Genomic DNA, 25,002 nt, shown 5'->3' with positions numbered 1-25,002 from the left:
AAGTGTGAGATGAACAAAGAAATGGAAAACCAAAACCCAAAAGCAGTAAATAAAAATAAAATTGGGCAATGCACAAACTGCTTGAGAAGGGGCCCAGATGCCAGACTTAATAAAACTTCTCAGTAGCGTTTAAAAGCCTGTTCACAGAGCTAAAGAACTACGGAATGAAGGCTGGGACATCTTGTTAGGTACAGTGCACTGATGCAGAGTTGTTATTTAAAGAGAACAAAGTGAACATTCTGGAACTGGAAATCACACTGAAAATTAGAACAAGAGCCCAGTGACAGATGGGAAAGTGCACAGGAAAGAATTAGCAAACTAGGGAGCTGGAGAGATGGCCCAGCAGTTAAAGACACTGGATGTTCCTGCTGAGGACTCCCAGAGCTCACAGCGTGGCTGTAACTGCAGTTCTGGAGGGGATGGCATTGGAGGAGAGCAGGCAGCCCGCAGAGCTGAGATTTAGAATCCTCACCACCATCACTCCTCCTCTGTCTTTCTTTCTTTCTTTCTTTCTTTCTTTCTTTCTTTCTCTCTCTCTCTCTCTCTCTCTCTCTCTCTCTCTCTCTCTCTTTCTCTCTCTGTGTGTGTCTCTCCTCTCTCTCCCTCTCCCCCTTCCTTTCCCCCATCCCTCCTTCCTTCCCTCCTTCCTTTTTTCCCTCCCTCCCTCCTGAACTTTCTTTCTTTGAGATAGGGTCTCACTATACAGCCTAGATTGTCCTCGAACTCACTATATAGACCAATCTGGCCTGGAACTCACAGAGATCCACCTGCCTATGCTTCCTAGTGGTAAGATGAAAAACTAAGACTGTGTGTTGCCACACATAGCTCACTTCCCTCCTCCCTTAACATTTATTTATTTATTTGTGCATGTGTGTGCGTGCATATGTGTGTGTGTGTGTGTGTGTGTGTGTGTGTGTGTGTGTGTGTGTGGTGTACACATGAAATTCAGAAGATAGCTTGGGATTTGGTGTTCTTCCACCATGCCAGTTCTGGGGACCAAACTCAGATAGTCAGGCAATTGGACTTGGTGGCAAGTGCTTTTCCTAGCTGAGCCATCCTATGTGTATTTTGCAGGGCTAGGAACCACCCTTAGACTGTGTGCAGTAGCTGAGTGCTTTACTAGTAGGCTAGAGCCACAACCATTTTGTATTTTATTTTATTTTTTGAAATAGGGTGTCATGTAGCCCAGGTTGGCTTCAGCTTGCTAGGCAGTACAGGATAATCTTGACTTTCTGATCCTCCTATCTCCACTTTCCAAATATTAGGATTACAGGTCCACACCATCACTCCTGGTTTATGTGGTGCAGGGATCAGGACCCAGGGCTTCTGAAGAGTGTGCAACTTTACCAATCAGCCAGATCAGCTCAGCTCTCATTTGAACTGTAAATATTCCCCTAAGAGGAATTCTGCTGTCGGCTGCTAGGGCACGAGTGCAGCTGAGTTTTCCTTCTTCCTTCCTTCCTTCCTTCCTTCCTTCCTTCCTTCCTTCCTTCCCTCCCTCCCTCTCTCCTTCCTTCCTTCCCTCCCTCTCTCCTTTCTTCCCTCCCTCCCTCTCTCCCTCCTTCCTTCCTTCTTTCCCTTCCCTTTCCTCCCTCTTTTCCTCATTCTTTCCTTCCTTTCTTTTTCTTTTCCTTCCCTTCTTTCTTTTCTTTTCTTTTTCTTTTTTTTTTTTTTTGAGACAGGCCATCACTATGTAGACCTGGCTTCAAACTCACAGAAATCTACCAGCCTCTGCCTCCCAACTACTGGGGATTAAAAGCGTGCTCCACTATGCCTCGTTGTTTTCTTTTTAAAGACTTTTACAAATCGCATGGTATCATCTGCACCTGCAACAATTAGCAAATTTTTCCCAATCTTTTTTTCACCAGAGATAAATTTCATCTCAGTTACTGTTTTTGTTTTCCATTTCAGTTATATCTTTGGAGATGGGGCTTCTAAAATAAAAGTACAAGGTGAAGTTCAGTATAGAGTGCGGTTTAATAGACTGGACCCACACCGCCCCCCGCCCCACCACCATTTTCATTCTCAGCATGCCCCTAAAAAGAGCCCCCACTCTCACCAAAAGACACTCCTGTCAACATAGGGCATAAGACATGGGCTTGACCATAAGCCAGAGGGTGCTGCCTGGGGCTGCTCTAGAGGGCTGTGTCGGACGCGGGGTCCTGCTGCGCCCCCTGGCGGGAGTAAAACTCGTCCGTCATGCTCTGCGGGATGCGCTTCAGCATCTCTTTGGGGAAGATGCGCAGCAGTTTCCAGCCCAGGTCCAGCGACTCGAACACGGTGCGGTTCTCGTACGGACCTGAGGACCAAGCGTGAGCGTGAAGGCCTCGCGTCCAGAAGGGTAGGGCCAGGCCGTCCTGGTCCCGTCCCGCGCCGCGCCCCACCTTGGGTGATGAAGTTCTTCTCGAACTTCTGCAGAAACTCCAGGTAGAGCAGGTCTTCCGAAGTGAGTGCCTCCTCCCCCACCACCGCTTTCATGGCCTGCACGTCCTTCCCGATGGCGTAGCAGGCGTACTATGGAAGGTCAGCGTGGGCTCACCATTCCTGCAGGCTGAGCTCCCTTTGCTGGGGACGAGCTTTGCCCAGACGGGAACTTCCAGTTCAGGTGGGACTCACAACACCAGCTTCTAAATCGGGGTTGCTGCATCCACCGCCCCTCTCCTTACCAGCTGGTTGGAGACATCTCCGTGGTCCTTTCTGGTCATGCCCTCGCCTATGGCCGACTTCATCAGCCGTGACAGGGAAGGTAGCACGTTGATGGGGGGATAGACCTGGGGAGCAGAAGAGGGAAGCTGGTGGCAGGACCCAGGCTCTCCCTTCGTTCACCTGCTCCTCCGCGCCCTTCTCAGAAGACTCCTATTCATCCTAGGGAAAAGAGGGCGGCTACATTCCGCCTACTTTATTGCCCATAGATTCTTGGTCTTGGTTATCAGGTGACGAGAGGGAGGGTTTTCTACATAGGTGAGTCCACGCAGGAAGGAAGCTGGAGCTAGGGGCAGCGAGATGAAATTAGTTCATGGAACACCCACCTTTCAAAACATTTGATTATTTTACAAGTAAGTTGAAGATTAAGTGTGTGTGTGTGTGTGTGTGTGTGTGTGTGTGTGTGTGTGTGTGTGTGCGCGCGCGCATTCATGTTTTGAGACAGGGTGTCTTGTAGCCCAGGCTATCTGACTCAAACTTGCTTTGTAACTAAGGATGACCTTGAACTTCTGATCTTCCCACCTCCACCTCCCTAGCACTAGGATTGCAGGTTATGTTGCCTGGATTACGCAGTGCTGGGGATGGAACCCAGGGCTTCCTACATGCTGGACAGGCTCTTAACCAAATGAGCTACAGCCAAGCCCTGTCATCCCTATTTAGTGTCACCAAAGCCAATAACTATAAACGGGAGAGAAATGCTTTATATTTAGTGCTTTCTGAATGCTTCATATATGCTAATGTACCCCCCGTACGCTTTCTACATGCTTCATATATGCTAATGTGTCCCCAGGATGCTTTCTATATGCTCCATATATGCTAATGTACCCCAGTATGCTTTCTATATGTTTCACATATGCCAATGTACCCCAGTATGCTTTCTATATGTTCCACATATGCCAATGTGCCCCAGTATGCTTTCTATATGTTCCATATATGCCAATGTACCCCAGTATGCTTTCTATATGCTTCATATATGCTAATGTACCCTCAGGATGCTTTCTATATGTTCCATATATGCTAACGTACCCCCAGTATGCTTTCTACATGCTTCATATATGCTAATGTACCCCAGTATGCTTTCTATATGTTCCATATGTGCTAACGTACCCCAGTATGCTTCATATATACTAATGTACTCCACCCCAGTGCATTGGTGTGATACATAAACAGGGACCCAGAGATTAGAATCATTTTTTTCAAGGTCATATAGCCATAGGCTAGCCATGGAGCACAGACTCCCCCAGTGTCTAGCTCTTGATAGTGTAACTTTGGGCAGTCTTCTTCTCCTTCTTGCTCAGGAGTGATGTATGACCCTTTTTTGATGTCTTGGTGGCAAAGGGGCAAATATAAAGAGAAAGGAGGCAGCTATTGGGAGGAACAGTACCTGCCGGTTGTGTAGCTGTCTGTCCACATAAATCTGTCCTTCTGTGATGAAGCCAGTCAAGTCTGGGATGGGGTGGGTGATATCTGTAAGCAAATACCCTGTCCTCAGTGTATGGGAGCTGGGCTCTCATCTACCTGGAGACACATGAGTTCTGTTCTCAGCATGGGAGTGATGGGGAGGCTTGTGGAAATGGGGGATGGGTTCTGGAGGGTAGGAGGTGCTGGAGCTACCGTCATTGGGCATGGTGAGAATGGGAATCTGTGTGATGGAGCCACCCCGACCCTCCACACGGCCAGCTCGCTCGTAGATGGTGGCCAGATCCGTGTACATATATCCAGGGAAGCCACGGCGACCTGGCACTTCCTCTCTGGCAGCCGAGACCTGCAATACCCACAACAGCACGTATGTCAGAAGGTGAAAGGCTGGACTCAGGAAGGGAGATTAGGAGGCTGGACTGAGAGACAGAAGAGGAGTGCCTGCCCAGTCTGTGACTGAGCTCTGACCCTCCCTGAGAAGAGTGAATTTATTTTATCAGGGTGGCTGTGAGACCAAGGGAGAAACAGGGAGGGGTGGTTTGAATCTGACACCGGCAGCCAGCGTACCTCCCGCAAAGCCTCTGCATAGGAGCTCATGTCAGTCAGTATGACCAGCACGTGCTTCTCACACTGGTAGGCAAGGAACTCAGCTGTGGTCAGTGCCAGACGAGGGGTGATGATTCGTTCAATCCTGGATGCAAGCAGGACAGGGCTCAGGGAGCCTGGTGACCCAGGCCTGGGCCCCATAAAGCCCCAGAATGGAGTGTAAGGTCAGCTGGGGGAATGGGGGCAGAGGAACAGGTAAGATGAGCCCATCCCGGGACTGCTGGTCAAGACAATGGTTCTCAAGAGTGGACACTTCCCGGCAACACTGATGCTCCCTTGCCTACTGTCCAAGGTGAGTAAAAAATGTCCTTCCCTGCTTGAGGCTCTCCTAGGCATGCTTCCTTTCGCTAGCCACTTTCAGCTCCGGACTCTGGGCCTACGGACCTTCCCTTAGCAATGCCATCTCAGCCTCCAGAATTCTGTTATTTAGTTTGGGGGTATCCTTAATACCGGGGATAGGTTATTAGATTTTTAATTTCACCCATGCAAACCCCAGATTTAAACTCCCATCTTCAAAACTTTCAAAACAGGGCATTTTCTAAATAAATGCCATAAACAACGGGTCTCTCCAGTGATGACCTTGCGGAGGTGACACAGGGCTGAGAGGTTTCCTGGCTGGGGCAGCTGCTGCAGCCCAGGTGTGAGGAGCAGAGGGGTAGGTGGGGTCCTGGTCTAGCTCCCTAGCATGCCCCAGGCCTCACTTTCCCTATTTGTACAATCAAGAGTTATTCTCACAGCTCCAGCCTAGGGCTGTAGTTCTGGAATGTCCTGAACCCCAGTATCCCAGGTCTAAGAAAGCGGAAGACCCAAGGGCAGTCTGAGCATAGGAAGGACTCACGTAGGGTCATTGGCCAAGTTCAGGAAGAGGCAGACGTTTCCCATGGTTCCATTCTGCTCGAAATCTGACTTGAAGAACCTGGCTGTCTCCATGTTCACCTAGACAGGTCGCCAGGGGAGCTATAGGCAGGCCGTGTGGCCAAGGGCGGGACTTAGCCATGACCAACTTTTCTTACCAGAGCTTGTGGACTGACCAACTTAACAGTCATGGGTGTGTGTGTGGGGGGGTGAATCGTCATTGAGGTGGCCATAGGGTCCAAGAAGGACTCGTCAGGTCCCCTACAAACCTCGGCCTTTTAAACCTCCAACTTCTTCTTGTCCCTCCCTTGGACAGTTACATCCCCACCCAGCTCCTCAGTCTCCAATTGAACCCTCTGAGGACCTTTGGTATCCCCTTTCGGAAGACATCTTGTCTCTGTAGGTTCCCTGGGCTTCTACCCCAGGCCAAGTATGACCCATCTTATAACTGCTCTGGCCTTGGGATGCATCACGGATCACTCTGCCCTGGTCACTGAGTCCATCCCTATCCACTTTAGTCCTGCTGTGGTCTCTATCTCTGGACTGGGCTAAACTTCAGGGGCCTCTCGGGGTGCAGGACTCAGTGTTCCCCATCAGAATAGGCTGTGCTAGAGCGGAGGTAGGCAAGGCTGCTTCTCACGGTTTCCAGGATGTGCCTCCAGCTCCACCTACCCCCATGGCTGCAAAGACAATGGCAAAGTTGTCCTCATGGTAATCCAGCACAGCCTTGGATTTCTTCACCAGTCCTGCTTGGCGACAGATCTGGGCAGCAATCTGAGACAGGATGGGCCAGGAGGGAGTCAGTCAGAGCCAGAGCCCTGTGACATCTGGCCTGTTGGGTATCACTTAAGAGAATGGACGGTTAGGAACTTTGGCCAGGGAGAATCCAAGTCCAGAAGAGCAGGAACTTCCCTAGGTCCTGCAGTCTTTCTCAGGGCTGGAGATAATCTGGATTGAAGGCACCTGTCCCAAGGAACAGGGCGGCAGACCCAGAGAGCAATAGTCTCGGTATGGACTCGGGCAGTTTAACTTAGGATAGCTGGGCCTCTCAGAGCCTGCACCTCCCACAGCCTGCTGGGGCCGTGTGAGGCTAAAATGTGTGAGACTGTGAGAGCCTCTGACCCAAGATGTGCTGGGGAGGGAGACTCGAGAGAGGGTTGACACCGTCAGGAATGGTGAGGAAGGGGTATCTCGAAACCTTGTCACACCAGTGGCTCTGAGAGAACCACATGGTTCTTGTCTGGTGGTGGCAGTCAGGCAACACCAGTACGAGGACAGCCGAACACAGGCTGCGGCTCAGCTGAGCAGGGCTTCTACGCTGGAGTCCACTCGGGCTCTCTGAAGCCAGTGAGCACTCCATTCTCTGGGACAGCATACAGCCCTTTCCAGAGGTAATGTGTGACTGTGTGTGTTGTAGAGGGGTCTCTTATGCAACCTTGACCCTTAGCTGACAGGAAACACCAGCCAGGGTGGATGCTACTCTGCTCGGCACAGAAGTGCTTGGGGCTAGCCTAGAAGCCTCTGCTTGTTCCTGATCCTTGCTTAAGCACCCCTTACCTCATTGTGGGGGAGCCCCGCTGCGGAGAAGATGGGGATCTTCTGGCCACGGGCAATGCTGTTCATGACATCAATGGGGGAGATTCCTGTCTGGATCATCTCCTCAGGGTAGATTCGGTCATGGGGATTGATAGGCTGGCCTGGGAGGGTGATCATGGAGCCAGGTTCAGGTTCCAGCCCTCCCATGCACCACCAACCGCCACTGTCTCTCTGCCAACCAGCTGTTCAACAGCCCCTTCTGCAACACGGAAAAAACTGCATGCGCAGCGTCACCCAGGCATGTGTCATCCAGGCACCCATGGCTCTTGTGCATATGAGATGAGATTTAACAATGGAATTTCCTTTCATTTCAATTGCTTCAAGTTTAAAAAGCCATGGCTCCATACTATCTTAGATAGCATTGCCCTTGCGCCCTAGCACCCTGCAACACCTAGGCACCTGAGTGATGATTGCCTCAAAGACTATGTGTGAACAGATGTGTGCTTTGCCACTAGCCTGCTGTGTGGCCTTGGTCAAATGAGGGAGCTCCACAGGCCTCCATTACTGCCTTGGAAAATGGATGGGTGGGGGAGGGGGGAGTCAGGAAGGTTTCCTGAAGAACAGCTGGGATCCTGGGAAGGGATCCTTCTCTGCTGTAAGCTTCCCCCTCTCCAGCTCCCAGGACAGAGGCCAGAGAACTGAAGGCCACAGGGGATGGATGGAGGTGCTGAGCAAAGGTAGAATGCAGTGCTAGGGGGCAGTTTGGGGTTCTGTGGTGGATCTGGGCACAGAGGCCTTTGCTGTTCTGCCTGTTCATCCGGCCAGCCGCGGGGATAACGATGCTTAGCCTAGGCGTGTGCAGGACGTCTAAGGGTGGGCCGCAGAGATGATGGCTTGGATGGGCAAGTGCCAGGGCTGGGTCCTCCAAGCCGTGCAGAGCCTCCACTCTCTCACCATTGATGTCTAGAAAGTCCTCTGCCATGACGACAGGCCCTTTGTCAATGGGTTTGCCGGAGCCATTGAAAATCCGACCTGGGAGGGAAAAGGGGTTCAGGAAGGTGTCAGGGCTCCCAGCTCCTCATACTCCTCCAGAGTCCCATCATCCAGTCCCTTAGCCCCCAGCGATCACGCATGGCTGACTTCCATGACTGTCCCTGCAAAGGGCAGGGTGTCTTCCTTCCTCTGCCGGGAATTTTCACAGGCAAGGCAATTTGGAGTCACCCTGACCACTGGCCTCAGCCCAGGTTGATCAGTAATCAGGATCAGGCCAGGTAAGGGAGGGCTTGGTCATCCCTTTCAGCCTGGCCTCCCAGTAGGTGATTTCCAGCTGCACCTGTAATGACTTAGCCTCGCTCCTTCATTATTGAGCGTGTTCTGTATGTTGGGCCCTGTCCTAGGGATGGGAGCGGGAGAGAGACAATGTAACCTCTGGCTTCAGAGGGCACTTAGAAAACCCACATGTACAGGCAGTGAAGGGCTTTGTTAGAAAAGCCAGGAGGGAAAGACAGAGAAGCACCCACCCTGTCACTCCTCTCTCACCCAGCATGTCCTCTGACACAGGAGTCCTCAGAATATCCCCGGTGAATTCACAGGTGGTCTTCTGGGAATCAATCCCCGAGGTCCCTTCAAACACCTGTGAGTTACGGCTTGTTATTCTGAGAGGGTAGCGGAGAGAACAAGGCCTCCCACCACAGGCCCTCAGTATGCATCTCTGAGCAGAGTAACCATTCTTTCCCCCCAGGCTTGTAGACTGGGAGTCTGCTCTCCCCGTTGCACGCTTACCTGGACAATGGCTTTGGTCCCAGCCACTTCAAGCACTTGGCCACTCCTCTGAGTCCCATCCGGAAGGGTAAAGTTGACAATCTCAGCATACTGGGCAAACTGTTGGGAGAAGAGCCACCCAGGGTGTAGCCCATGTCATTTCCCATTTCTTCTTCTGGTCGTAAGCTACTGTCTGTCTTCTCGTGTCCTGGTGTGAGGAAGGGGCTTTGTTTGGGAGGGGGCACCCTGGAGAGAACTGGGACTTTAATCAGAAGCACGGGTTTGGGGCAAATCTCCTTTCTTAGTGCAAGTTTGTGGCGGTGGCTAAGTATTTGCGCAGCTTGCCAACCTTGAAATCATTAACACACGAGCCTTAGTTTTCTCCTCCTTAAAACAAGGGTGTTAAGAATAAGCCCCACCCCACAAGGCTGCTGTGACCAGGATGGGAACCATACAGACAAGCTGTTAGCATAGTGCCAGGTGTGGGGGGGGGATGGAGTGGGGTTCAATAACACCAAGTGGCCATTGTGGCCACCCAGGTCTTCTGAGCACCAAAGAGGAGCACACTTGTCACCAGAAGAAAGACTCCCTGTTTGCCAGGTGTCACCATGAACTAGTAACAACCTATTCCTAGCTCTAGACCTGGGGTTGACATCTGTGTAATAGTTAGAAATTTAAGCAAAAATCAGGTTAATAAAATATATAAGGGACTCCTATGGCGAAAGGATTTGATGAAAGCATTTGAATAGACATTTCTCTAAAGATGCAGAGATGGCCAGTAGGCAGGTAGCAACATGTTCGTGCCCATTCTTCTCAGTTAACAAGAAAATGAAAATCAGAATCATGATGAGATACCGCTGCACACCTGCTAGGGTGGCTGACAAGAAAAAAAAATCAGATACTAGCACACACTACTGAGGATATGAAGAAACTAGAACCATAACATGCAGTTCCATAGAGGTCCTATTTGACCTAAGCAGTCTTATTCTTAGATATCTACCTGAGAAATAAATGCATATATCTATATTTCCATCTCTGTATCTACATATAAAATCTTGTGTGTGAATGCTCATAGGAGCATTCAGAATAGAAATAAAGGGGGGAGAGGAGAGAAAACATCTGATGCTGTCTTCTGATCTCTGTGGGCATGGCACTCATGTGCATACACAGACGCACACACACACAAATAAATATAAAATCTTTAAAAGAAAAAGAAAACAAATATCTTTTAGAAAAAGAACCTACAACAAGCTCTACTAATCATATTCAGAAAACAATGAAAGAAATATATATATAAGGATTTAGAAGAAATGAATGAAGATTTAGGCAAATACAACTCAAACCAAAACCAACAAAAATTTAATAAAAAGGATCCATTTTATAATTTTTTTTGAGACAAGATCCCTGACTAGCCTGGAACTTGGTATGTAGACCAGGCTGGATTTGAACACACAGAGATCCACTAGCCTATCTTCTGAGTGCTGGGATTAAAGATTTCTACTAGTTTGGCTGATTTTGTAATTTTTTAACCTTTTCACATTTATTTTTCCATGTGCTTTAACTCAATTCAGTCAAATCACAAGCTTCATTTTTTATATGTATAGATCGACATATATATATATATACACACACATATATATAATGAGCCGAATTAACATTATTGGATATTAAATTATGCTAATAACCATATCAAATACTTTCACACATACCATTTTTATTCCTTTTAAATCTGAGTAAGAATCTGTAATTTTAAAACTATTAAATAGTTCAAAGCATGAGCCACAGAGATTTGTGCCAGGAAATTCTAACAAGCAAGAACAAATAATTTGAAATTTGCTTAAGTTTTTCAAAAGCCTGGGGGGAAAGAGTACTGGGTTTAATTTATTTTATGAGGTAAGTATGATCTTGACACCAAAATAAAACTCTTATGGGCAAATTGTAAGCTGCCTGCTCATGGACAGAGATCGCAAAATTCTAATTGAACATTTGCAAAAAAAAAACCAAGCAAATTTAAATGAAGATAAACACTCAGCGCTGATTTCAGGATACAAGATGACTCTATCAGGGAGCCTACCAGTGAAGTCCGTTTTATTAATTGTCTGTGAAGGCCTGGAGATGGCTCAGTGGTTAAAAGTTCACAATATTCTCCAACTCCAGATATCCCCTGATGGCACCTGAACACACATGGCAGACATGTACACAGACATACATACACATACATGAAAATAAAAGCCGGACAGTGGTGGCATACACCTTTGATTCCAGCACTGCAGTAAGAACTCCTTCCTCTCCTTCAGCCTATAGCCTTTAAGATACCAGTTTACTTGGGCGTGGTTTCCTATACTATAAATGCAGCTGTAAAGCCTGTGCTTGCTCTCTTGCTTCGGGCTCTCACTTCTGGTTGCTAGACTCTGTTCCTGTCCCCCATGCAGAGGGACATGCAGAGTCCTCATGCAGAGGACTGTGATCTAGGACAGTTATCTGCAATTCTCCCCTAAATAAATAACCTTTTATTATACATAATTCTGAACTAGTGTGGGATTATCTTGTATCTTCAGTCATCACTGCACTAGAGAGGCAGAGGCAGGAGAAGCTCTGTGAGTTTGAGGCCAGCCTCAGAGTGAGTTCCAGAATAGTGGGAAGAAAGAAAAGGAAAGAAAAAAAAGAAAGAAAAGAAAGCATTAAAACAAAAACTCTGTGGTTACAGACAAAACCCAACAAAACCACTGTTTAAAAATAAGGACTATGGAACTAGAGAGAACCAGCACTTAGGAGAGGGCACAAGGTGCCTCTAAGTTCAGGGTTATCCTTCAGACATAGTGATTGTGGCCAGCCTGGGCTACAAGAGATCCTGTCTCATAATCCAATAAAAAAAAAATGGAGTACAGACCTAAACAGAGAACTCTTAACAGAGGAATCTAAAATGGCTGAAAGACACTTAAGGAAATGCTCAACATCCTTAGTCATCAGAGAAATGCAAATCAAAACAACTCTGAAGTTCCATCTTACACCTGTCAGAATGGCCAAGATCAAAAACACTGATGACAACTTATGCTGGAGAGGTTGTGGGGAAAAGGGAACACTTCTGCATTGCTGGTGGGAATGCAAGCTGGTACAGCCCCTTTGGATGCCAGTGTGGTGATTTCTCAGAAAATTAGGAAACAACCTTCCTCAAGACACAGCAATACCACTTTTGGGTATATGTCCAAAGATGCTCAATCGTGTCACAAGGACATGTGCTCAACTATGTTCATAGCAGCATTGTTTGTCATAGCCAGAGCCTGGAAACAACCTAAATGCCCCCAACCGAAGAATGAATAAGGAAAATGCAGTACATTTACACAACGGAGTACTACACAGCAGAAAAAATTAGCATCTTGAAATTTGCAGCAAATGGATGGAGCTAGAAAACACCATATTGAGTGAGGTAACCCAGACCCAGAAAGACAATTATCATATGTACTCACTCATAAGTGGTTTTTAAACTTAAAGTAAACCAGCCTACAAATCACAATCCCAGAGAACCTAGACAACAATGAGGACCCTAAGGAGACATACATGGATCTAATCTACATGGAAAGTAGAAAAGACAAGATCTCCTGAGTAAATTTGGAGCATGGGGACCTCGGGGGAGGGTTGAAGTGGGGAGGGGAACAGAGAAAAATATAGAGCTCGATAAAATCAATTAAAAAAAAAAAGAGAGAGAACCTGTCTCAAAAAACAAACAAAATACCCGAAAAGAAAGAAGAGGAAAGAGAGAAGGGGTGCCAGGAGAGGGATCGGTCACAGATGAACACACACTCGGGCTCTCCAGGGATGTGGGATGGTGGTCCCACAGCCCCTTCTGGGGGTCCAATCACTGTACCTATCAGAGCATCACTCTTGTCCTGATCCAGTATCTGACTGTGTATTTATTTACTTGTGGTGCTGGGGATAGAATCCAAGGCTGTGAGCCCCCTAAGCACTCACTCTGCTCCTGAGACACACCTTCTGGCAATATCTACTTTTTTTGTGTAGAGTAGTTGTTTAATTGGGAAAGGATGATTGTAAATATAAAATATATTCTGCATTCTATGATTTTAGGTGATATTGACAATGTTAACATACAATAAGATGTAATATAGAAACAGCAACTTGTAAATATTATGTTCAGCATCATGTAGAAATATGCTGAATTTTTAAACACAGGGTCTAGAGAAATGACTGAGTGAATACTGAGGTCCAGATAATCTACAGTTCCTTTCTTGAGCTTAAATTGTGAGCAGATGTGACAGCAGACAACTACAGGCATCAGATAAAGTCTAGAAGGGATGCCTTCCTGGGTGAAACAAGACAATAGGAAATGTATAAGGAAGAACTCAGATAATGGTGACAAAGACATTGTTTGTTCAACCTCTACTTGTAATAGCTATATAACCAGCACTAGGAAAAACCAAAACAACAAAAAAGTTCATTTTTGAAATGAACACTGACCCTTGTGAATCTTACTACCCTCCTTTTCAGGTCCCTGTGATCTCCACAACTGTGTTGGCTAAAGTCAGTTAAATGATGAAGATTGCCATATAGATTCCCTTGACAAATAAAGCTGGATGAGGTTGCAGACATCACTAATCTCAATATGGCAATATCTACTTTAAATGCAGCTACGGAAGAGGAAGTCAGACACAGAACAAGCAAGATGTGACTGCCTCGCCAAAAAAGGTGCCAAGCCACGTGGCTAACACAGACAAGAATTATGGGCTAATATAAGTTATAAAAGTTAATAAGAAGCCTGAGCTAATACGCCAATCAGTTCATAATTTAAAAAATGCAGCTATCTTTTGAACATATAATTCTGTCTCTGTTTCTCTTATCAATGAATCAATCTAAAAGGATGTGTATTCATGAACTTTTTCTAATAGTGGAACCCATAAACAGAATGGGACTGTGAAATAAATCCATATTAGTCTTTTTTTTCCTCTTTGCTGCCACAAAAGAAACTTAAAGAAGGCTTTGTTTTGGCACTTGGTCTGGAGGATGCAGTCCACCATGTAGGGAAAGGCTTGGGGCAGAATGTGAGGTCACAAGGAGGGATGAATTCTGGTGCTCGGCTTCCATTTCCCACCTCCCCTCCCCCCCTTTTTGAGACAGAGTTTTTCTGTAGCTTTGGAGATTGTACTGTCCTCAAACTAAACTAGCTCTTGTAGACCAGGCTGGCCTCAAACTCACAGAGATCCGCCTGCCTCTGCCTCCCAAGTGCGGGGATTAAAGGCGTGCGCCACCACCGCCCGACCCTTTTCCCTTTTTATCCAGCCTGGGATCCCCTTATGGGATGGTGCCATTCACATTTTGGGCAAGTCTTCCGTTCTCAATTACACCTCCCTGGAAATGCCCTCACGGACACACTCAGTGGTCTGTCTCCTATGTGAGTCTAAAATTCAGTACAGTTGGCACTGAAGATTAAGCACCACAAATATCAGTAAACCCAGAAACACAACCTGCGGGGTAACCATTCAGCAGGAGTACACGCATCTCTCCGCACATGCGCTGTTCACCTGACTATGAGCGTAACCTGCAGGTCTCACACAGCTGTCCCACGGGACAGGAGACAAAGAGACAGATGGTTAACTGTCTTTTTTTTTTCCTTGGGATACAAGGAAAAAAAAAGTATTATTTTTGTTATTAAAATGTAATAACATTTGGTGATATGTTATAGTGCCACAAGTTACCACCGTGTGCGGCTGTCATTTTGTCCCCTGATGGCCACACACTACTGACCTTATGGATTAGGGAAGTGGTGGATGGACTAGTGACTAGGGCGGGCCACTCTCCCAGGGCTTCCCTGCTCAGATTTGCAGCGATGACTGCCACTGACGGCGGTGTTGTTTCTACTGGTGAAAAGATGACACGAAGGTGACCCCTTACCCGAGGACTTTCTTGCCCCTGCAGGGAGGGTTATTAGTTCTAGGAGAGGCCCTCCCCAACCCGAATCTGAAGTGATGGGAGTGCGAAAGTCCAGCCGTTTGGCGTCTCTACCACAAGAGAGCGCGCAAGAGCAGCGAGACAGAGGGACACCAGGGAAATGAGCTCTACAGCAAAGTCCCGCTCCTTCCTCCTCTGCTCTTCTCCCTGTGAGCCTGAGTCTCTGAAACTACAGCTGTTCTCAGTGTTTGTCCTTTCACTGGAGAGTAAGGGTAGGCAGCATGAAGAAAATTCTGGCCACCGAATGTTAACTCGGGCCTAAAAGAAACAAGGCAATAAACCCGCTAAACAAAATCAGGCAGGGAAAGAACTGTAGCTCAGATAGGATGCTTGCCTGGCATCCATAAGATCCTGGGTTTGATCTCCTGAGTGGATGGGGTGGGAGGGAGAGGAAAAGAAAGAGGAAGAGGAGGAGACTGACCAACGAAGGTGGGCCAGTCTGTGTAGAACAGGATTTTCAGGGTCAGCGGACTCACCCCAGCCCCAAGCACCCAGCCCCAGTCCTTGAATAGTGGCATAGCCTCCCACAAAGTGTGAAGAAGAAACTTTGCAGGAGACTTGAGGGGGTGACAGAGTTAGAAAGAACAAAACAAGACCTCTGGATGGGCAGCTTAAAAGAAACCCTGAGTATGGCCTAGGGGCCAGGAAGGAGACTGAAGAATCTTACCTTGACCTGGTCCAACACCACCAGAGGCCCATTGACACTGCACACGGTCCTGTAGGCTGGGGGAGGGGAGGAGTGGGTGAGGTTCTCATCTCTAAGTTCCACTATGTTCTAACGCCAAGGAAAATGTATGTGCGTTCACTGAAACACACAGACACATTCGCTGAGACACATACACACACACACACACACACACACACACAGAGAGAGATAGAGATAGAGAGAGAGAGAGAGAGAGAGAGAGAGAGAGAGAGAGAGAGAGAGAAGCATCCTGTCTCTTGCCCTCTGTGCACCCCACCTCCTCCTCCTCAGGCTGGGCCATCAGGGTCATTAGCTGTGACAGCGCCAGCCACCATTGCTGTAAGGGTCAAGCCCCTGCCACAGACCCCCCACTGTCTCGACACCTGCAGGATGCTGGAGGAGGGCTTGGGGCAGAGGCCTCCTCAGAGTCTTGCCCAGGCCCGCTGAGCTCTCCACCCCTTGTGCTTCCCCTCTGGCCTCAACCCCCACCTCACCTACTCCCTCTTCCCATCTCCACTTGAATTTTCCAAAAGCGTCTGGGCACAGCTGTGGCTTCCTGGGCCCTTCCCAGACCCCACTGCCCTCCTCCACCCTGCACTGATGAGCCCTGTGAGGTGAGGGTGCTGTAGCCCTCTGCTTCCTCCACCAAGCCTGGCCAGATCCCACCAGCTCAATGGACATCCTGTTGTGGAGATGAGGGTCATACCAGAAAGACTCTCTCTCTCTCTCTCTCTCTCTCTCTCTCTCTCTCTCTCTCTCAGAAGAGAGCTGAACTCCCAGGGTGAGATCCAAGAACTATCAGCTAGGAAGCCTACCTTTGGTCCTGCTGGGGTTAGCTCAGGGACTCTGAGGAGGGTGTGGTTCCTTGATCGTGGCGGAGGAGTACTATAGCTACTCTCTTCCAGGGATTCTATGGGGGCACCAGTAATACAATGGAGACGAGTAATTTGGCCAGACCAGATGAGTGGGGTGCTGGGAAGGAATTGGGTCACTCACAAGACACAGAGCTCAGGGGAGGTGGGCACAATGGGCCTGGGACTGAGAAAATCCTGGCTCAGAGTCACTGCCATGCTTGTGGCACATCTTGGGAAGGGCCTGCCCTGAGCCCCACATCAGCCCACACTGTCCCACAGCATGCCTGGCCCCAAAGGGAGCCAGGGTCCCTGTTCATGCCTTGTCAGTCATTTAAGCTGTTTCACAGCACATGCACCAGGAAGATGGAACGCACAAGGCCGTTTTGCTGGTCTCTTCAAGGACCCCCCTAGTGTAAGGACTCTCTGTAAAACTCGAGGCTGTGCCCAGAATTGCCAGAGTACCATTTCCTGCCAGACAGAGCTACCTACTGCCCCTCTATCATCTTTCTTCCCTCTGCCCCTGATGGAGGTCCACCTATATCACTTCCAGGAGAAGCCCCTCCTGGGGTGAAGAGCTAGCTCGGCACCCTGCATTTGTCCCTCAGGCCAGCCCTACCACCCACGTGCAATGGCTCCCTCTCAGTCTCCCCCTCAACCCCCTCCCAAGAAGACTACTACATCATTAGGCACATCCCCTTGGACACTCCTTTTCTCCCCCTCTTCTTCCACAGTCTGAATCCTTGGAGGGAACCCACAATGTCCCCCATTGAAGGGCTTCTTACAGATCAGCCCAGGCTCTGTTCTTCCCCACCCAGGCCCCGTTCCCTGGGAATCTTTCCTCTCACTTCCTTTCTTTAAATTCTAGCTGTTGAATGCCATGCAGCTGCCACTAGGCAAGGCAAACAAATGACAGCCCAAAGTGTAGAGCCTAATATCCCACAGAAGGGGCAGAGTGAGCATGGTGTTACTGAAACTCTGAGAAACGACAGGGCTGCTAAGGTGGGAAAGAGATGAAGGGCAGGATGGATGGACCACATGGGGGGCAAGATGGGCAGGTGAGGTAGGTGCAGAGCCCTGTAGGCAGAAGAGATGAAAGGTGGGGTGGGCCTGGGACCAGAGTAGATGCTCAGGGAAGAAGCATTTTCAAGTCAGGGGAACCCTCAGGTTAAGGGGAGCCTTCCAGCCAGTCCCAGGGAATTGAGGAAAGAGCAGAGCAGAAATAACCTCTGGCTGCTAACTGCTCAGTGCCTTAGGGGACAGAGAGGAGGGAGGTGACTCAGGACTCCTCTAGGTTGGCTTCTAGTGTAGAGAGAGCTGTCAGGGATGATGGTCACTGCCTCACTCCTCACACAGGGCTGGCTGAGTTCTGGAAAGTACTAAGTGGTTCTATCAGTTCATTATTTCCATATGTCCTACATCAGGGCCAACAGGTATCCCCTAATCCCCAAACCAAACGGGAGTCCTGATGCCCAGCCCAAGGACCACACCCCAGTCTCCTGCCTGCTGAAGACCACAGAGAAAAAGATGAGAAAGTTTGTAGTATTGAGGGTAGGGGTTGGCGGTGGGGGTGGGCACTACAGACACTCTGATGGAACCTCCACTGTGAGGATAGAATGGAGTGGAGCTGATGAGACCAGCAGAGGCAGAGTCAGGACCAGCACTCCACCAGTATGGGGAAATTTTTAGACTGGCAGGTACATGTTTCCAAGCCTGGAGAGAACTGGCATTTTGCTAGATCCATAGAGCTGGGGGAAAACAACAATGAGTCTGGGGTCAAGGGTATACAGGGTGTGGGTCAGAGTAAGTAAGTGGGTTGTCTCAGGAGAGAAGAGAGCCACAAAGCCCAAAGGTTTCACAACCTTGGGAGATAGGACATTCTGCTTTTTTCTTTGACAGCCTGCTCCTGTTGTCCTGCAGTTGTCCTGCAAAATCCCTGAACCCTGAGGTCCAGCAATTCCGCCTGAAGATGGAGGGTGGGGAATTATAGCCTGGGCACCCTGCCTGAGTGAGGGAGGAAGGGATGGAGGGTGTGATGCTGGGTACCCTGCCTGAGTGAGGGAGGAAGGGATGGAGGGTGTGATGCTGGGCACCCTGCCTGAGAGAGGGAGGAAGGGATGGAGGGTGTGATGCTGGGCACCCTGCCTGAGTGAGGAAGGAAGGGATGGAGGGTGTGATGCTGGGCACCCTGCCTGAGTGAGGGAGGAAGGGATGGAGGGTGTGATGCTGGATACCCTGCCTGAGTGAAGGAGGAAGGGATGGAGGGTGAGATGCTGGGTACCCTGCCTGAGTGAGGGAGGAAGGGATGGAGGGTGTGATGCTGGGCACCCTGCCTGAGTGAGGGAGGAAGGGATGGAGGGTGTGATGCTGGGGGTACCCTGCCTGAGTGAAGGAGGAAGGGATGGAGGGTGAGATGCTGGGTACCCTGCCTGATGTGAAGGGGACAGGGACAATGCTGGGTGGCCTACCCAGCCCTCTGGGAGTCAGGTTGTAAGATCTTAGCTTCCCTCAGGCCAGACCACATGGCAACCACCATGAGGTCTCTGAGTCTCCACTCAGCACCACAGCCTTCTTTCCAGACTGCAGGATCCAGCCCCTAGCTGGAGGCAGGAGTGGGCAAGTGGCTGGAGGAAGGCACAGCTCTCCTCTCTGTATTGTGGGCCTCACTGTAGAACACAGACTGCAAGTCCTTCAGGCCTTGCCCCTGCCTGCCTCCTGCAGTGCTTCTCCCCAACTTCTTCCCTGGAAACCCCCAGACCCCAACACAAGACTATATCTTTTCTCAGAACCATCTGGTTTTACTGGATTTGTGTGTGTGTATGTGTGTGTGTGTGTGTGTGTGTGTGTGTGTGTGAGAGAGAGAGAGAGAGAGAGAGAGAGAGAGAGAGAGAGAGAGAGAGAAAGAGAAGGTTTCAATCTACAGTCCAGGCTTCCTTTGGACTCACACTTCTATATCAGGCTCACCTCAAACTCGTGACAATCCTTCTGCCTCATCCTTCTAAGTGCTGGGATCATAGGTGTGCCAGCACACCCATCTTTGAATCGTCCAGTTAGGACTCAGGCAAAGGGAAACTGAGGAACAAAGTTATCCCTGACTGGTGGGCACCCTGACTGGGTCCCTTACACAGAGGTAAGAGGAGGTAAACTAAAGTGGAGTGGTTCAGCTGGTGCTGGGGCCCTCAGGGATTAAGTCACTGCCCACCCAGAGATGGCCCACTTGACCCTGAAGAAAGACACAGGGTGATGAGCTGCCAGGAGCCCTCTGTCTCCACTGACCTCAGGGCATTCCCTGAATGGGCTTTCCCCAGACTTCAGGGGACCTCTCCCCCGGCCCACCCCCTCTCATTGTCTCTGACACTGAAGTTGTCTTGGAAGCTGCGGTGTGGAAGAGAGCTCCCTACCCCCACCTCCCCACAGCCTTCCCTCAAAGGCTCAGCAGGGCTCCTACAAGGTCCTAATTAGCGCTGGACCAGCCACACCTGCAGTGTCCTGTCCCCTCCCTCAGCAGGCTGGAGGCCAGGGTAGGGGCAAGCCTAGGGCAGCGGGTCTTGCTCCTCCACCCCCATCCCAGCTGGGGGATCTAGGGGAGGGGGTCGCCAATGGAAGATGGTGGTCTTAGAATCAGAACCGACTAGTTCGGACTCCACTGTGACTTCCTCCCCTTTGGCTCTCAAACCCTGGAAGAATGACATGACCTGACTCCATCCCTCCAACCAGGCGGTCACAAGTCCTTTTGCACCTTTGCACACGCTGTCCACACCCTTACATGTAATGTTCCCCAGTGATCCCACGTTGCTGCATTACCTCTACAATAGGCCAAGGCCCTTGGGGAAGTGCAAGTTGCTCCACTAAAGGAGGACCCTGCTTCAAGGTCATTATTGCCAGCACTCACGTCCAAACCCAAGCTAGTGCTTGGAGTTTCAGAGTAGAGGGGCCTAACTGGAGGAGGAGGGCAAAGAGGGGACAGCCTGCTGTGGGGTGGCGCATCAGTGCAGGGGAAGGGTCTCTGGACTCTTTCCATTCCTACACTTGGCCTGATCTCCCAGGAAGAACTCTGTCCAGGTACCCAAGACGGATAGAGGAATATGAGGAACTAGACTGAGCCAGACTAGGAGGGTATCCTGGAGGGCTAGCCCAGCCCCTAGGCCAGCCCTACCCTGAGGGAGGACTCTCAGCCTGTGGCAAGGTGAGGGTACCTTGGCAGAACCCAGAGGGCACACTTCAGTAGCCTTTGCTGGGTCACTGTGGATGTGATCATAATGTCTCAGGTGGGGGGTGGGTGTCAGGACCTGCAGGGTGTTGACAATAAATAAGTCGCAGGCCGGCAGGAGGAAACTGGTGAGAGCCGCTCTAGCTTAAGCCTTCCCACCTGAAGAAAAACTGGGGTGAGGGGAGGCTGCACAAAGGCTGAGCCAGGAGATCCTGGTAGATCCCTGCAAGGCCACATTCCAGAAGGAAAGCTGAGCCTGGAGGTCCAGGCTCCTGCCCCACCCAACCTGGCAGCTCTCCTTTGCCCACAGGGGGTTGGGCCTGCAGGAGCAGGGTATCACATGGCCCAAACTCTGGGCATAATGGGGCTCCTCTCTCCACTGATTTCTGGGCCCTGGTGACCCAAGCTTTTGTCTGGGGTGGGGGGATGTCCATAGACTCTATGTCCATGAGGCAGGGCCTTCAGGGCGCCTTGAGAGACCTGGCCTGCCCCTTTCACCTTTTCTCAGTAGCGGTGCACACTGTGTCTGTCTCAGCCTCAGCTGGTCCCAGGGCTCTGTTCCCCAAGGCTGAACAGACTTTGTTCGCTCTGAGCTCAGCTGTCCAATGCCCTGTATATAGCCACACCTTCTCTGTGGGCCTGGGTAGCTTTGGAGTCAGGGTGAAGAATGGGTGACTGTGTCTAACTCCTTCCTGCCACCCAGCACACCCTGTTAGGAGGAGCCTCAGGCTCTGCTGAGCTGGGGCCACTCAGGCTGGTTTACTTCAGTGAGCTGGGCTGCCTGAGACTTTACCAGGCCAGGGAGAGTGACCTTGGACAAGAACATGGTAGGAGGTGGCTTTGGCCCTGTGGACCTTACCAGGCTTTCTGTCCCTGGCATCGACTTGGGTCACCCTTACAGACCAGGCGCAGAGCTGCCTGCTCACAAAATGAGGAAGGCACACATGTGTGAACAAGTACACGCTCTTACCCCAGCAGTATCCACACATTACCACAGTTACATGTGTTCGCACATATTATGTAAACATAAACCCACATATGTTCTCTCTTCCCTTGAACACACATGTACATTATATCCAAATGTGTATGCACACGCATGTGAGCACACACACCTCCACCTTGTGTGCACAAGCATACTCTCTCTCACACATACACACACAAACACACACACACTGTTGTACATTTTGCCCTCCTCTTTCCCGGCCCGTGGAGAATGCCCTGCTAGTAATACTTCTATATACAGATTCTCTCCCCTAGGAGGTGATGCAGGCACAACTCCCTGGCTTCTGAATTCCTCAAGTCAAGTGCCCCTGACTATACTACTATACTGTTACACACGTCACTGCAGATCCGATTGCCCACTCATACATGCCCACATGTGTTCTCCTGCCCTCCCTCCCTCCCTCCCTCCCTCCCTCCCTCCCTCCCTCCCTCTCTGCTTTCTCTGTCTCTCTCAAGCTCTCTTTGGACCCTGGGTTTTAGATGGGGTCCTGATGATAACAGTTGCTACTTGGCCCTCTCCTTAGCCAGATTGGGAACCTCCATCCCTTCACCTGCAGAGGTGACCCATGCATAGCGGATGCCACTGCACGACTCCACTGGACCCAGAGTCCCCTGACCTCTCTAAGTCTCGGTCCTCCTTTGCAGAGGCGAAAGCATGGTCCCAGCAGCCCGCTCCCCTCGCCAGCTGGACATGAATACTCACTGACACGGGGGTGAGTAATGTAGTTTCGGGTCACAGCCTGCGTATGCTCCCGAGCTGTGCCTGGGTCACAGCTATTGCTGGTGAGTTCCCCAGGCCTGATGTCTACTTTCGTGGCCATGGTGTGTGGAGAGCTGGGAATGAGTGCCTGAGAAGGCTGGTGGCAGCCCTAAGACTTCAGTTCCAGTTGGAGCTGGAGCAGGCTGCTCAGCCGGTGCCAGCGGCCACCCCTCCCCTTCCTTCTGTCCCTGCCCCCCAGTCTGCACCCCTCCACTGCTAGGTTGACTGTAAACAGGGAAGTTGGCACGCACCAACTCTGAAGGTTTCTCATGCACAGACTGAGCAGATCCTGTAGTGGCTGCCCCCTGGGTACCAAAAGCAATGAAGGACAGAGCAAGGGGCAAGCATTCTTTCTACCTTCTGTGCCCAGATGTCCCCCGGCACAGTTCCCACAGCGAGTGTGGCTTCAGCTTTGCCTTCTTTCAAGTCCTTGTCCCTCACCATTTGACTCCTTGGTCTCCCCATGCCCTATTCCTGGCAGATTGTCTTCTCACTGTCCCCACAGCCTGCACCTTTGTCCTGAGCCATACTGGGTCCCCTCCCTCTCCAACTCCATCACCTACCGCCTTTGAAGCTCATCTCCTGGTCAGTTCCAGGCCACCTCCTGCAGGAAGCCACCATATTCCCTGGATCAGTCTGAGCTGTCAGCCAGCTTGCTAACCCCCCTCCAGCACTGGTCCTTGTCAGGCCTCTGTTCCTCTCTCTCACAGGCCATTCTACCATTCTGACAAAGATCTCTGGTGGGGGCTGGGTGTGGCTACAAAGGAGCATGTCCTGGTTGCACGCGCCCGTGGGTCTACACAGCAGGCGAAATGATGTGAGCTTTCGTCTGTGGTCCCAGTGTTAGTCTTCTCTGTGATATACACTCGATATGAAAAGGTTACCATTGTGGGTAGCTAGGTGTGATGGCTAACTTTGACTTCCAGCTCGACAGGACTTTGAATCATCTAGGAGATACACAGAGCCCTCCCAACTCCTGCCACCACCATGCCTTTCCTACCACAGTGTAATCTCAAATCACGAACCAAAACAAACTCATCCTTTGGCGGGGACTTTGTCATAGCAATGAAAAAGTAACGAAGACAGAAAATTGGCACCAGGAGTGGAGTTGTTACTACAACTGGCCATGTGGGTCGTCGGCCTCTGGGACTGGTTTGTGAGGGGAATGGGGAAGAGTTTTTCAGCTGCAGCCTGGAGAAGTCCTAGCATGGTGTAAGAAGAAGGAAACTGGCCATTCTGGGGGAAGCCTAGGATCCTGAGAGATATGGACAGCTGAAGCCCAGTGCATGAAGTTTCGGAGGGGAACAAGGGCTTAATGACGAAATGGGCTAGAAGTGATTCATATGTTCTAGAAAAGAAGCTGAATTTATTCTGCCTGCTTACTGGGAATTTGGGTGAGACTGAATTTACAGGTACTGGACTGATCTGTTGGGCAGAGGGACCCACATGGCAGGTGTGGTGGTTCAAATGAAATTGACTTCTGTAGCCTTACATGTTTGAATACTAGGTCTTTACTTGGTAGAACTGTTTGGGGATTAGGAGGTGTGGCCTAGTAGTAGGGGCTGGGCTTTGAGGTTTCTAAAAATTCTTACCATTCCCAGTGCTTGCCCTCTGCTTCTTCCTGTTTGTGAATCTGTATGTGTGGGCTTTCTGCTGCTGTTGCAGGACCCACTAGGACAGTCACGACTCTAACTTTGCAACTATGAGCCCCAAATAAGCTCCTCTATAAACTGCTTTAGTTGTGGTGTCTTATTATAGCAATAGAAAAGCAATTAAAACCTTAGGACAGCATTCAGGCTGAGGCATGGTTCCTGCTCCCCCATCTTGGGCAGCAAGAGAGAGCAGCATGCGTGCAGAGCAAAGATATGGAAAATGTACAGTCCATCAAAGAGAAGCGTTTAGCATTACAGTCAGAGCAGGGATGGAAGCAGCTGGGCTGTTAGAGAGGCCAGGGCCATTATAGAGAAATGTGGCACTTGAGACTGGGACACGAGGAAACGGCCGACCAGACTGAAGACAGTGAGGATGAGAAGGAAGCAAGAGCACGCACGCATCCCAGCTTCCTGACTGAGGGTGCAGTGCGACCAGCTGCCCTGCTTCTGTGGCTCTGCCTTCCTGCCAAGATGGACTGCACCTCAAACCATAAGCTGGACCAGTCCTCTCCTCCCCCTCGCTTCTGCTACGCGCTTTGCCACGGGAACGAGAAAAGCCAGTGGCGGAGCGGGTGAACGGCTTTCTGAGAATCTGTATTTGTTACAAATAAAAGCTAAATGAAAGCAATATTGAGATTTTTCTGCGTGCTTCATGTTGCGCAGGTGCTCCCTCCAGGCCAGCCTTGCTCTGGGTACCTTTGATGCCCTCCCAGAAATCCTCTCACCTTGCCCTATTCACCCCCTCGAAGGACTGACTGCCCACCCCAACAAGTAGTTTGAAGTTTGAAAGAAAAGCTTACATAAGCGAATGCTTAACCGGAGGAAGCACAGATATCGTAGGGTTGTGGAGCTCAGATGAAAACTGTGTTAATGGTGACCTCCCTCCTGTGGACCACCCAGTGCCTACCTCTTCCCTTTTGAGGCTCCCATTTTGCTACACATTGAGAACAAGGACAGAAGGGAGTGGGTTTGGTGCTTCTGGGACCAGTTCCCTTCTTTAT

General features: G+C 50.1%; 1 protein-coding gene across 1 annotated transcript; it reads right to left on the bottom strand.

Annotated features, from left to right (window-relative positions):
• Positions 1-1,958: 1,958 nt before the first annotated feature.
• Atp6v1b1 (ATPase H+ transporting V1 subunit B1) lies at positions 1,959-22,486 on the bottom strand. The gene is made up of 14 exons (XM_048416660.2): positions 22,293-22,486; positions 15,509-15,564; positions 8,902-9,000; positions 8,659-8,752; positions 8,074-8,151; positions 7,141-7,280; positions 6,256-6,357; positions 5,567-5,664; positions 4,690-4,813; positions 4,318-4,468; positions 4,088-4,170; positions 2,667-2,771; positions 2,385-2,514; positions 1,959-2,299 (listed from the first exon to the last, which is right to left on the bottom strand). The coding sequence occupies exons 1-14, from the start codon at positions 22,408-22,410 to the stop codon at positions 2,136-2,138; spliced, it is 1,542 nt and encodes a 513-aa protein (XP_048272617.1). The 5' UTR covers positions 22,411-22,486; the 3' UTR covers positions 1,959-2,135.
• Positions 22,487-25,002: the final 2,516 nt, after the last annotated feature.

This window comes from Myodes glareolus, chromosome 6, assembly GCF_982192425.1.
Source record: "Myodes glareolus chromosome 6, mMyoGla1.1, whole genome shotgun sequence".
Classification (NCBI taxonomy): Eukaryota; Metazoa; Chordata; class Mammalia; order Rodentia; family Cricetidae; genus Myodes; species Myodes glareolus.
This window is presented reverse-complemented; position numbering and strand designations above follow the sequence as displayed.